Source organism: Eschrichtius robustus, chromosome 2 (genome assembly GCF_028021215.1).
Source record: "Eschrichtius robustus isolate mEscRob2 chromosome 2, mEscRob2.pri, whole genome shotgun sequence".
In the NCBI taxonomy this organism is placed as follows: domain Eukaryota; kingdom Metazoa; phylum Chordata; class Mammalia; order Artiodactyla; family Eschrichtiidae; genus Eschrichtius; species Eschrichtius robustus.
Window position 1 is genome coordinate 41,150,471 of NC_090825.1, and position 13,897 is coordinate 41,164,367.

The 13,897-nt window shown below is 39.3% G+C and overlaps 1 protein-coding gene across 1 annotated transcript in view; it reads right to left on the reverse strand.

Moving 5' to 3' along the window:
• Nucleotides 1–3,122: 3,122 nt before the first annotated feature.
• ARL15 (ARF like GTPase 15) overlaps nt 3,123–13,897 on the reverse strand; it is a 416,961-nt gene continuing 406,186 nt past the window's right edge. The window contains exon 5 of the mRNA XM_068535336.1: nt 3,123–5,392. Coding sequence (XP_068391437.1) covers nt 5,240–5,392 — 153 coding nt within the window. The 3' untranslated portion in view covers nt 3,123–5,239. The remainder of the gene's footprint in view (nt 5,393–13,897) is intronic.

Sequence of the window (13,897 nt, forward strand, 5' to 3'; positions counted from 1 at the left end):
GATTGACCTTTCCATATATTGTACATAAACCAGGCAGAAATCATTCATCTCCACGTGAGCCTCTCAGGTGAGGATCGTGGTTTCACTTCTCTCTCCAGAAACGGCCTTCTTCACAGGCTCTGTCTGAAGAGAGCTCCCACCCCCCCACCCCCCTGCCCCCTCTCCCACCTATGTCTTCCGTAAGCTTGTCCAGACGTGGAGGCATCATCAGGCCAGGTCTTCTAGTCATTCCACTGCTTGCAGAGCAATCATTTATAGGCATTTGGTGTTTGGTCTGACATCTTTTTGATGCTGGAGCGCCAGCCTTTGTCTCAATGAATCACTTGTCAGCAAAGGTTGCGGCATTCTAGGCTGGATTTCACACCTTCTGGAAGGGTTGCCTGTGATGTAAGTGATCTTAGGCTTTTTTGAAACCACCACTTCCCCCACCTCCCTATATCCCATGAGGAAACAGGGGACTGAGGGAGACCTGGGAACCCGATGCTTACTCAAGTCTTATTTTCATTTGTCAATGTGTACCTTGTCCCTGGTGCTTGGAGCTGGGCTTTCCTCTCCGGGGACAATATTGTCAACGCACCTCCACGGTTGGAATGCTGCTGCTAAAAAGAACCAGGATGAACGATCTCTATAGAATATTTTGAGAGCTTCAGAATAAGAGGGAGAGATTTTTGAGCAAAAAAAAGAAGAAAAAAGAGGAATTCATCATTCTTTGGTAGTTTGCAGATCATTTTTTCCCCCAGAGGATTTTTTTAAAGCGCAGTTTGATGGCTGTGTCTAAGTCGGTCATAGTTGTGGAAATGTCTACTGGAGCAGTAGGGGGTCAGGAGTCAGACTGGGTTATAAACCAGGCTGATCCCAGCAAGGCATGAAATCGAGGAGTCCCCTTCCTTATTCTCCAGAATGGGCACCAGTGACCTCACAAAGTATATATGGTAAGTGAAGTTGCTCTAAACCACAAAGCTTGAAACATTTCCTTGTAAAAAGTGATTATTCAAATAGAATGTCCCATGGGAACTCCCTGTAATCTGAGGACTTGAAGAGAGGATAAAAAAGTGGGGGTGAGCTAAGCCTAAGAACATCTTTGGTGGCCTTTCTAAACCAGGACCCAGTGATCAGAGCCAGCCTCGTGGAGTAGAGATGGAATGCAAGATGGAAATGTAGAGAAAATCTGATAGAAGAATCATGCGCTTTTTACTTCACTCTGTTTTGTTAGGAAAGAAGGATGTATGTTGGAGGGATTCTTCTTGGTGCCTTTTAAACTCTTTGCATTGGTTTTCACAGAAAGCCACTTTATGAAGAGGTCACACACAGATGAATCCCTATGATGGGAAGTCAGAAGTTCCAGCTCCGATGAAACAGTAGGTGGAAGGAAAGTTTTTCATTCAGAGAATATGGGAAAGGGGAGGGGAAACTGATATCCCATCTGAGGCTTCTGGGCCTTTACAGGGATCCTTTTCATGTTCCTAAATCAGTACAAGGTGGGTGGGGCAGGGTGCCAAAATGGGCTCATCAGTCACTCTGTGCATCTGAGCTGGAAAACATTTAACCCTGAGATGCAAATCATTTAATCATGCTGACTCAGTGGTGACCAAAAGTTGTGAACCCTTGGGATCCAGGAATTCCCAACATGATGTGATAATGCATTTCACAGCATGAACTTCAGATCTCCAGGACCCAGGCTAAGGGAAAGAGATGGCAGGGAATCTACATTCTCCTAAAGTTTTATTCTTCCTTCCAAATGCATTGAAAATGAGGGATCCCCAAGGGCAACTCCCACTTCCCGCCCCCTCCACGTATCTTTTCCTTTCTGTTTCCACCATTAGGTCAAGAGGTTAATGAAAATGCACTCTAAAATTATAAAGACGATAAAGCCAGGCATGAATATTAGGTTTCCACTCGAGTCTGAATATTCCATCTGGACATTATTAAGAAAACCCCATTTGCTTCAAAATCTTACAGTTCTGTCCACATTTGCTTGGATAGGTCTGAGATGCTTAGGAACGTGATAACTGCTAATTGCCTACCTTGGAAACAAAACTAGGAATGCAGGTTGCAAGCTTTCCGTGTAGTTAAATAATGTGTCAGGATAATGTTGCATTTGGACCAAACAAGAGCTGGGATTTGTATTTTTCATCCTTCTATTATGTATTTTTTCCCCTCCCCTTCTTTCTCTTCTTCGTCCATCTATCTTTTAATTTTTCTTTCTCTTTTAAGGAATACTCTCATCCTTAAGGATGGACCTCCTGAGTCACTTAAAAATATTTACTTATTTCCTGAGGGCAACAATCCCCATTGAAGGACATAGTTCATTGCACCAAACAGCCACTCTTAGAAAGTTGCTTTTACAGCAAATATTATAAAATGATGCTTTGATTGAAGGATGACACTTGACATTAACGTCTCGACTCTGCTCACCCATTCTGAAGGAATAGCTCCAATGAAAGTAAATTGCTGCTGAAGACAAACCAACCGGAAAAGACACTTGTGCTTTTCTTCTTTTTTTTTCTCTCTTAAGGTTTTCACAGTGGCTTCAAAGGAAATGCGAATTAATCATTTGTTTTGACCCAAGAGCAGCAGAACTTATTTTGAAGACTTAAACAGGCAACACAAATGTAAACAGAAATCTGGGACTCCCAAATGCTAAAGCTGGAAGGAGTCAGTCTGAAAACATCAATTCTACTCAGCGTTTATTTTCATTTGAAGATAGTGGAAATCATATATAAATCACGGACAATACGAGTTCTTCTTGCCTGGCAATTGTCCACATGAATCTGTTAACCTCTAAGTATAGGTACAGAATTTTTTAATAGAAAGACAGGGCAATATGGCAGTTAATTAGCAACTGATACTGTAAACTACAGGAGATACAAAGTTCTGTCATATAAATTAATTGCCATTACAAAAAGGCAACTGCTTGAGCTAAGAAGGTACAAAAACTGATAACTTCCATAAATATAACAAGAAGCTAAGTGAAGAAATACATAACAGACTGTTTTTCCTATATAATATTTGAATATGCAAACTAAGACACCTGTGGCATTTTACAAGTAGGAATACGACAGACACGTTCACCCACCACCCACCCACCCATGTCCGTCCAAGCCCTCTCCCCTCCCCCCACGTGGATTTCCCAAACACGGCAAATTCTAGGGTTACAAGGACAGGATGCCGCACGGAAGCAGCAAGACTGCGAGCTCTGAACTGCTAGACAAAGAAGGAGCCTTATTGACAGTTGTAAAGCATTAGGCGTCAGACAGAAACTTGTCAAAAACAGCTGTTGTTGGGTACTGATTGATAATGTTTTCATTCTGACGGCTGAGACACTGCAGACAGTCGTGGGTCTGAGAAGAAGCCCATCCCTGGAGCACACATGAACACACACGCAGACAACGGGAAGTCATTTAACAGATGGCTTAGGAGCACTCAGCCACGGTATCTTAAAAAGATAACATTCTACATTTAATGAACTTGCAGAGAAAGCAATGCCTAATAATCATTTATTTTTCATAGAAGACGAGCACAACAGGACGAAATAAAAGCAGGACTTTTGTAAGTGGTCATCGGAGTAAAAGTTTTGTGCTGCTCACGGATTATATAAGGTTGATAATATTCAAGGATGCCGTAGATAAAATCTGAATATGAATCTTTTTTGATCCACTCCATTAAAAAAAAAAAGCTTAAAAGAAGTGTTCGATGTTTCAAAGGTAATGATTTCATTAAAATCCACCTACAAGATCAAACCACAAAAGCAAAATTTGAATGACATATAACTTCTGGAGAATTACAAGGTATTACATCACCCTGTAATACAGTGTGAGTGTGGTATTTGGGAATCAGTCAATGCTACCTAAAAATTGCAAACATGTTTTTATTGCTCAGGTGAAGGGAGCAGTCTTCTATCATTTGGCCACTTGGTATTTTAAGTGGCCCAAAATCTACAAAATGTGCCAAAGAGTATCTCATCCATTAACCTCAATATCCATAGATTATTCCTGATTTAGAAAAGGTCAAAGGTGGCAAAACTTAGTAAACCTGTACATTTATCTGTATAATTTTATCATTTAAACTAAATGAAAAAAAATTAGTTCCAAAGACTGAATCTAGGCCCTAAAATTATTTATTTGCTGCAGCCCCAGCACACTTTTAAGGGCATACTGAAACCCCTGAAAATAGAGGTTTATAAGAGAAATACTGATAGACCTTTAATTATTGGATGGGGCATTAACAGACTCCATTAAACGACATTAGCACTTACTGAATGAATACACAGATGATTCTGCCTTTATTATCTTTGTCAAATCCACGCCAGCTTAAGCCCTAGCCAGTATAAACTATATTTCATTTGGCTGTTTAAAAAATTTTTTCTCTACTTTAAAAATTATTTTCTCTATTTCAATCAGACATAAGATTTTTAGAAAAAGATTTTCAGAAACATGTTACACTGCAGCTCGACTTTACATTGGGTAATTTTTCTACTAAAAAAATATTTGAGGACTTGATGGAATAGTAATCAGTGATGCATGCATTGTGCCTAAATCTCCTCTAACTCTTCTTGAAAACAGAAACAATGTCTTTGCTCTTAAAAGAGGGGATTGAGGGAGACTTCAGATGTAATTAAAAAAAAAAAAAAAAGAGTAGGCAACTTGTCTAAGTTCTTCGAAGTCAATTTTACTATGGCAGGATACTCCTTTCTGATAAGGTGATTAATTGAAGTTTTTGGTACTCATTTTTCTCCCATACGCTGTAACGCCAGTATACAGAAAACTTACAAATAAGATAAAATAAAACCCCCAAGAGATCTTGAAAATGATACACATATTATGGGGGAGCCCTAGTCACACAGTACTCCACCCCAAACCCAGGGTGAATGAGCCGAGGTTCTCAGTCTCCCTGAGTCCTCCATAAGGGATTTGATTTCTGTGAGCCACGAATTCCATCCGTTTTAGCACACAGTAGAGAAGAGACGCTTAGAACAACAGAAGGAAGAGACATGCGGTGAAGATAATTAGTGGTAAACAGAGAATACATTCTCTCTCAGTAGTGTATACTTGACGGTAATGCCGATGATAATTCACCTGATTTACAGAATATTCACTTTAATAGAGAGATGAGAGTCTGAGATAACTGGAAGAAAACAGATACTGAAGCCATTACAGTCTTGATACCAAAATAAAATTAAACGGAGAAACTAACATGATAGGTTCAAGGCCTTGTGGGAACCCATTTTCTTCGCCAAATTTCACATTCTTACAGCTTCATGGTCTTTTTCTTCTAACAAATTTATCAGCTGAGAGAAGCTGTCTTTCAGTGCATCCATGTCATCCAGCGAGCAGGGCTGCAGAATCCAGCGTTTTCCGCGTGCAAGTGGTTCAAGTTCAAAATATTTTTTGACCTTAATTGGGGAGGGGGGGAGAGAAATATGTTATTAATCATATCAGAGTCTTTCTCATACCAAAATTTTGTGAGTAATGAAGTAGGGGGATTTTAAGAAGTTATATGAACCATGATGGCCAGGACTTGCTAAAATCCCATCCACAGCTGTGGTTATAATGTGGGTTATATATTGTGACCCAGGAGTGTTTTTTTTAGGGGTGAATGACCCCCTTGCAAGCTACCATTCCATCCATTCACTTAACGGCATGGGAGGTCTGACGAAGCCTAAGAAAGAATTATATGTACTATGGCACAGGGCAAAAATACACTGCAGACACCAAAAAGTTGCAATTCAATCAAAATAACTCTAGCAGAGTAGCTTTCACTACATTACCTTGTTAACTTATTAAATTGGTGACGGCCAATAATATGTACACTATCGATTACACAAGACAATTATTTTGACCATCAAACACACACACAACAACAACAAAAATAATTTAAATAATCCTTTCTCTCTCTCATTTAAATACATGTCTCTGGCATGTATTTCTGAGACCTGGGAAGGTGGTTTTCTAAGAAAGAGGATAGAAACCAAGTGTATGTATCTGCATATATAAACTTATATAAATATACGTACATACATAAAGTCTCCTAGCTTTTCTTTTTCTCCCAGTCCTGAATTTTCAGGGAGGGGAAAATCAAGACCTTATAACTGGTATGTAAGGTGGAGCATTTGCTATCTGAAAAATCTGTTTGATTAATAACAGGTCACAAGTCACTCTTACTGTGTACAAGGCTAGGATACTGACTAATAACATCCAGGATTACCAACTCCTGACTGTGAATAAATATCAAATTATTATGGCTTTCAGAAGTATTGATTTTCTCTCAAACGGTATGATAAAGTACAAAGTTCACGAAGCTACAAACACACACACTACATCACACAAGAAAAGGACATTGTATTTATACCCCAGCAGGGTTTACATAACATCAAATACAGTGAGTGGCAACATCAGAAGACGCATTGTTCAAAGACATTCTTGGTCAACGAACTGTGTTAAATCTCATGTGCCATGGAGAATCCCCAGGTCTTACCTTAGTCAATACCTGACCCAGAAAAAAAAGGTGTCCCAATCTGATGCCACTTCCAAATGTGGTTTCATTTTGCTTTTCTCATCACAAGCACCAGACTATTGTTAACAGCAGAGATACACCATTCAAAGTGGTATTAATATGTGTGTACATTTTTTATGTGAGTAAGAAGATATAAATAACACTACGTTTTTATGGTAATTTAGGAACCACAAATATGCTAACATTTTACAGTTCAAGTGTGTCCCAGAAGTACTCCTAAAGATGTCTGCAAATTCAAAATAAATGCCACTCCTGAAAAACAAAAGAAGCCCTTGAGAATGGAAGGACTCTCATTAATTCTGATTCTGAAGAGTAATGGAAAGCTCACCTACAGACCAGAAAATGGGTCCACAACTTCAGCACAATTTTTGGGCAAGGTATTTTACAAATCATGTTGTTAAGAGGATTCTCCCTTATGGAAAATGTAGACTCCATTCTTTTAGTTTCTTTTCTTCAGGGCTCTGAAAATGACTTACTTCAAAAAGAATATGAGATTAGGAAACAAGATGGCGGAGTAGAAGGACGTGCTCTCACTCCCTCTTGCGAGAACACCAGAATCACAACTAGCTGCTGGACAATCATCGACAGGAAGACACTGGAACTCACCAAAAAAGACACCCCACATCCAAAGACAAAGGAGAAGCCACAGTGAGATGGTAGGAGGGGCACAATCACAGTAAAATCAAATCCCATAACTGCTGGGTGGGTGACTCACAGACTGGAGAACACTTATACCACAGAAGTCCACCCACTGGAGTGAAGGTTCTGAGCCCCACCTCAGGTTCCCAACCTGGGGGCCTGGCAATGGGAGGAGGAATTCCTAGAGAATCAAGACTTTGAAGGCTAGAGGGATTTGACTGCAGGACTTTGACAGGACTGGGGTAAACAGAGACTCCACTCTTGGAGGGCACACACAAAGTAGTGTGTGCATCAGGACCCAGGGGAAGGAGCAGTGACCCCAGCGGAGACTGAACCAGACCTACCTGCTAGTGTTGGAGGGTCTCCTGCAGAGGTGGGCAGTGGCTGTGGCTCACCGTGGGGACAAGGACACTGGCAGCAGAAGTTCTGGGAAGTACTCCTTGGCGTGAGCCCTCCTAGGGTCCGCCCTTAGCCCCAGCAAAGAGCCCAGGTAGGCTCCAGTGTTGGGTTGCCTCAGGCCAAACAACCAACAGGGAGGTAACCCAGCCCCACCCATCAGCAGTCAAGCAGATTAAAGTTTCACTGAGCTCTGCCCACCAGAGCAACAGTCAGCTCTACCCACCACCAGTCCCTCCCATCAGGAAACTTGCACAAGCCTCTTAGATAGCCTCATCCACCAGAGGGCAGACAGCAGAAGCAAAAAGAACTACAATCCTGCAGCCTGTGGAACAAAAACCACATTCACAGAAAGATAGACAAGATGAAAAGGCAGAGGGCTATGTACCAGCTGAAGGAACAAGATAAACCCCCAGAAAAACAACTAAATGAAGTGGAGATAGGGAACCTTCCAGAAAAAGAGTTCAGAATAATGATAGTGAAGATGATCCAGGACCTCGGAAAAAGAATGGAGGCGAAGATCGAGACGATGCAAGAAATGTTTAACAAAGACCTAGAAGAATTAAAGAACAAACAAACAGAGATCAACAATACAATAACTGAAATGAAAACTAAACTAGAAGGAATCAATAGCAGAATAACTGAGGCAGAAGAACGGATAAGTGACCTGGAAGACAGAATGGTGGAATTCACTGATGTGGAACAGAATAAAGAAAAAAGAATGAAAAGAAATGAAGACAGCCTAACAGACCTCTGGGACAACATTAAATGAATAACATTTGCATTATAGGGGTCCCAGAAGGAGGAGAGAGAGAGAAAGGACCCGAGAAAATATTTGAAGAGATTATAGTCGAAAACTTCCCTAACATGGGAAAGGAAATAGCCACCCAAGTCCAGGAAGTGCAGAGAGTCCCATACAGGATAAACCCAAAGAGAAACACGCCGAGACAAATAGTAATCAAACTGGCAAAAATTAAAGACAAAGAGAAATTATTGAAAGCAGCAAAGGAAAAACAACAAATAACATACAAGAGAACTCCCATAAGGTTAACAGCTGATTTCTCAGCAGAAACTTTACAAGCGAGAAGGGAGTGGCATGATATACTTAAAGTGATGAAAGGGAAGAACCTACAAAAAAGATTACTCTACCCGGCAAGGGTCTCATTCAGATTCGATGGAGAAATCAAAAGCTTTACAGACAAGCAAAAGCTAAGAGAATTCAGCAGCACCAAACCAGCTCTACAACAAATGCTAAAGGAACTTCTCTAAGTGGGAAACACAAGAGAAGAAAAGGACCTACAAAAACAAACCCAAAACAATTAAGAAAATGGTCATAGGAACGTATATATCGATAATTACCTTAAATGTGAATGGATTAAATGCTCCAACCAAAAGACACAGGTTTGCTGAATGGGTACAAAAACAAGACCCATATGTATGCTGTCTACAAGAGACCCACTTCAGACCTAGGGACACATACAGACTGAAAGTGAGGGGATGGAAAAAGATATTCCATGCAAATGGAAATCAAAAGAAAGCTGGAGCAGTAATACTCATATCAGATGAAATAGACTTTAAAATAAAGAATGTTACAAGAGACAAGGAAGGACACTACATAATGATCAAGGGATCAATCCAAGAAGAAGATATAACAATTATAAATACATATACACCCGACATAGGAGCACCTCAATACATAAGGCAACTGCTAACAGCAATAAAAGAGGAAATTGACACTAACACAATAATAGTGGGGGATTTTAACACTTCACTTACACCAATGGACAGATCATCCAAACAGAAAATTACTAAGGAAACACAAGCTTTAAATGACACAATAGACCAGATAGATTTAATTGATATTTATAGGACATTCCATCCAAAAACAGCAGATTACACTTTCTTCTCAAGTGCGCACGGAACATTCTCCAGGATAGATCACATCTTTGGTCACAAATCAAGCCACAGTAAATTTAAGAAAACTGAAATCATATCAAGCATCTTTTCTGATCACAACGCTATGAGATTAGAAATGAATTACAGGGAAATAAACGTAAAAAACACAAACACATGGAGGCTAAACAGTACGTTACTAAATACCCAAGAGATCACTGAAGAAATCAAAGAGGAAATCAAAAAATACCTAGAGACAAATGACAATGAAAACACGATGATCCAAAACCCATGGGATGCAGCAAAAGCAGTTCTAAGAGGGAAGTTTATAGCTATACAAGCCTACCTCAAGAAACAAGAAAAATCTCAAATAAACAATCTAACCTTACACCTAAAGGAACTAGAGAAAGAAGAACAAACAAAACCCAAAGTTAGCAGAAGGAAAGAAATCATAAAGATCAGAGCAGAAATAAATGAAATAGAAACAAAGAAAGCAATAGCAAAGATCAATAAAACTAAAACCTGGTTCTTTGAGAAGATAAACAAAATTGATAAACCTTTAGCCAGACTCATCAAGAAAAAGAGGGAGATCACTCAAATCAATAAAATTAGAAATGAAAAAGGAGAAGTTACAACAGACACCGCAGAAATACAAAGCATCCTAAGAGACTACTACAAGCAACTCTATGCCAATAAAATGGACAACCTGGAAGAAATGGACAAATTCTTAGAGAGGTATAACCTTCCAAGACTGAACCAGGAAGAAATAGAAAATATGAACAGACCAATCACAAGTAATGAAATTGAAACTGTGATTAAAAATCTTCCAACAAACAAAAGTCCAGGACCAGATGGCTTCACAGGTGAATTCTATCAAACATTTAGAGAAGAGCTAACACCCATCCTTCTCAAACTCTTCCAAAAAACTGCAGAGGAAGGAACACTCCCAAACTCATTCTATGAAGCCACCATCACCCTGATACCAAAACCAGACAAAGATACTACAAAAAAAGAAAATTACAGACCAATATCACTGATGAATATAGATGCAAAAATCCTCAACAAAATACTAGCAAGCGGAAGCCAACAACACATTAGAAGGATCATACACCATGATCAAGTGGGATTTATCCCAGGGATGCAAGGATTCTTCAATATACGCAAATCAATCAATGTGATAAACCATATTAGCAAACTGAAGAATAAAAACCATATGATCATTTCAATAGATGCAGAAAAAGCTTTTGACAAAATTCAACACCCATTTATGATAAAAACTCTCCAGAAAGTGGGCATAGAGGGAACCTACCTCAACATAAGAAAGGCCATATACGACAAACCCGCAGCCAACATCATTCTCAATGGTGAAAAACTGAAAGCATTTCCTCTAAGATCAGGAACAAGAAAAGGATGTCCACTCTTACCGCTATTATTCGACATAGTTTTGCAAGTCTTAGCCATGGCAATCAGAGAAGAAAAAGAAATAAAAGGAATACAAATTGGAAACGAAGAAGTAAAACTGTCACTGTTTGCAGATGACATGATACTATACATAGAGAATCCTAAAGATGCCACCAGAAAACTACTAGAGCTAATCCATGAATTTGGTAAAGTTGCAGGATACAAAATTAATGCACAGAAATCCCTTGCATTCCTATACACTAACAATGAAAAATCTGAAAGAAAAATTAAGGAAACACTCCCATTTACCACTGCAACAAAAAGAATAAAATACCTAGGGAGACAAAAGACCTGTATGCAGAAAACTATAAGACACTGATGAAAGAAATTAAAGATGATACCAACAGATGGAGAGATATACCATGTTCTTGCATTGGAAGAATCAATATTGTGAAAATGACTATACTAACCAAAGCGATCTACAGAATCAGTGCAATCCCTATGAAATTACCAATGGCATGTTTTACGGAACTAGAACAAAAAATCTTAAAATTTGTATGGAGACACAAAAGACCCCAAATAGCCAAAGCAGTCTTGAGGGAAAGAAACGGAGCTGGAGGAATCAGACTCCCTGACTTCAGATTATATGACAAAGCTACAGTAATCAAGACAATATGGTATTGGCACAAAAACAGAAACATAGATCAATGGAACAAGATAGAAAGCCCAGAGATAAACCCATGCACCTATGGTCAACTAATCTATGACAAAGGACGCAAAGATATACAATGGAGAAAAGACAGTCTCTTCAATAAGTGGTGCCGGGAAAACTGGACAGCTACATGTAAAAGAATGAAATTAGAACACTCCCTAACACCATACACAAAAATAAACTCAAAATGGATTCGAGACCTAAATGTAAGACTGGCCACTATAAAACTCTTAGAAGAAAACATAGGAAGAACACTCTTTGACATAAATCACAGCAAGATCTTTTTTGATCCACGTCCTAGAGTAATGGAAATAAAAACAAAAATAAACAAATGGGACCTAATGAAACTGCAAAGCTTTTGTACAGCAAAGGAAACCATAAACAAGACGAAAAGACAACCCTCAGAATGGGAGAAAATATTTGCAAACAAATCAATGGACAAAGGACTAATCTCCAAAATATATAAGCAGCTCATGCACCTCAATATTAAAAAAACAAACAACCCAGTCCAAAAATGGGTAGAAGACCTAAATAGACATTTCTCCAAAGAAGACATACAGATGGCCAAGAAGCACATGAAAAGCTGCTCAACATCACTAATGATTAGAGAAATGCAAATCAAAACTACAATGAGGTATCACCTCACACCAGTTAGAATAGGCATCATCAGAAAATCTACAAACAACAAATGCTGGAGAGGGTGTGGAGAAAAGGGAACCCTCTTGCACTGTTGGTGGGAATGTAAATTGATACAGCCACTATGGAGAACAGTATGGAGGTTCCTTTAAAAACTAAAAATAGAATTACCATATGACCCAGCAATCCCACTACTGGGCATATACCCAGAGAAAACCATAATTCAAAAAGACACATGCACCCCAATGTTCATTGCAGCACTCTTTACAATAGCCAGGTCATGGAAGCAACCTAAATGCCCATCGACAGACGAATGGATAAAGAAGATGTGGTACATATATACAATGGAATATTAGTCAGTCATAAAAAGGAACAAAACTGGGTCATTTGTAGAGACGTGGATGGATCTAGAGAGTGTCATACAGAGTGAAGTAAGTCAGAAAGAGAAAAACAAATATCGTATATTAACGCATATATGTGGAACCTAGAAAAATGGTACAGATGAACCGGTTTGCAGGGCAGAAATTGAGACACAGATGTAAAGAACAAATGTATGGACACCAAGGGGGGAAAGTGGTGGGGGGGTGGGCGTGGGGGTGTGATGAATTGGGTGATTGGGATTGACATGTATACACTGATGTGTATAAAATTGATGACTAGTAAGGACCTGCTGTGTAAAAAATAAAATAAAATAAAATTCAAAACAAATTTTTTTAATAAAGTATTGATGAGTCAAAAAAAAAAAAAGAATATGAAATTGCTTGTGCAACGACCAGCACCAAGGACCAACCTTGCCCCGCCAAGGGAGGGGCTGCCAGTCAGTGGACCGAGGGAGCTGTGGGCCAGCAGGGGGAGAGAAGACCTGGCAGGAGCGACAAGGTGGGGAACATGTTTAAATCTATAGCTAGAAGGAGGTGGCCGCTCTAAAGAGTTTAAAACCCGAGGTGCTAGTCTCCTTGATTCTGCCACAAAGACAGGTTTCAGATCGTGCCACTAAGTGCAAAAATGGGGAACCCTGTGCTTATGAAACAGTCCGCTATTTGATCAATGATGCCTCCCATCAAGAGTGGACAGCATGTCACATGCAAATCTGGTACATGAAGCAATTTGTACCCTTGTCACATTTTATAACCTCGAATCTAAAAGGACAGCATTTTAAGTATTGCTAATAACTGGGAAGAGGACTAGTGGCAAGAAATCCAATACTATTAAAATAAAGACTAACACAGTAAGTGCATATTACTAACACTACTTCCTCCGAATGGTTTACTTAAAAATTCACGGAATTCATACTAGTAGCATATCGACAGCTAATTTAAAAACAACGTTAGATGTAAAGAATCACAAAATATCATAACTTGTGACATTTTGCAATACGGATTAATCACAAAAGCACAGTAAGGATTTTAGCCACTCATCAGGTTGGTTACTAGGCAACTGAAAATATAGTCTATGACGTAGGCACACTTGGAAGATAAGAAAGATGTCCAAAGGTAGTTATGTTTCAGAAGTTGTTCCTGATGAATATTAAACATGAGAAGGAAATGGAAGCTTCAATTACAGGGTGGTCACCAGATGAAGGAGCCTATTGGTGTTAAGCTGGCAAATACGGCTGGGTAACCTGAGATTTTCATATCTGTAACCTAAGTGGGTACCTAATTCTGCCATATTCACCCTACTGGTATCCAAATGATTCCACACCACTCT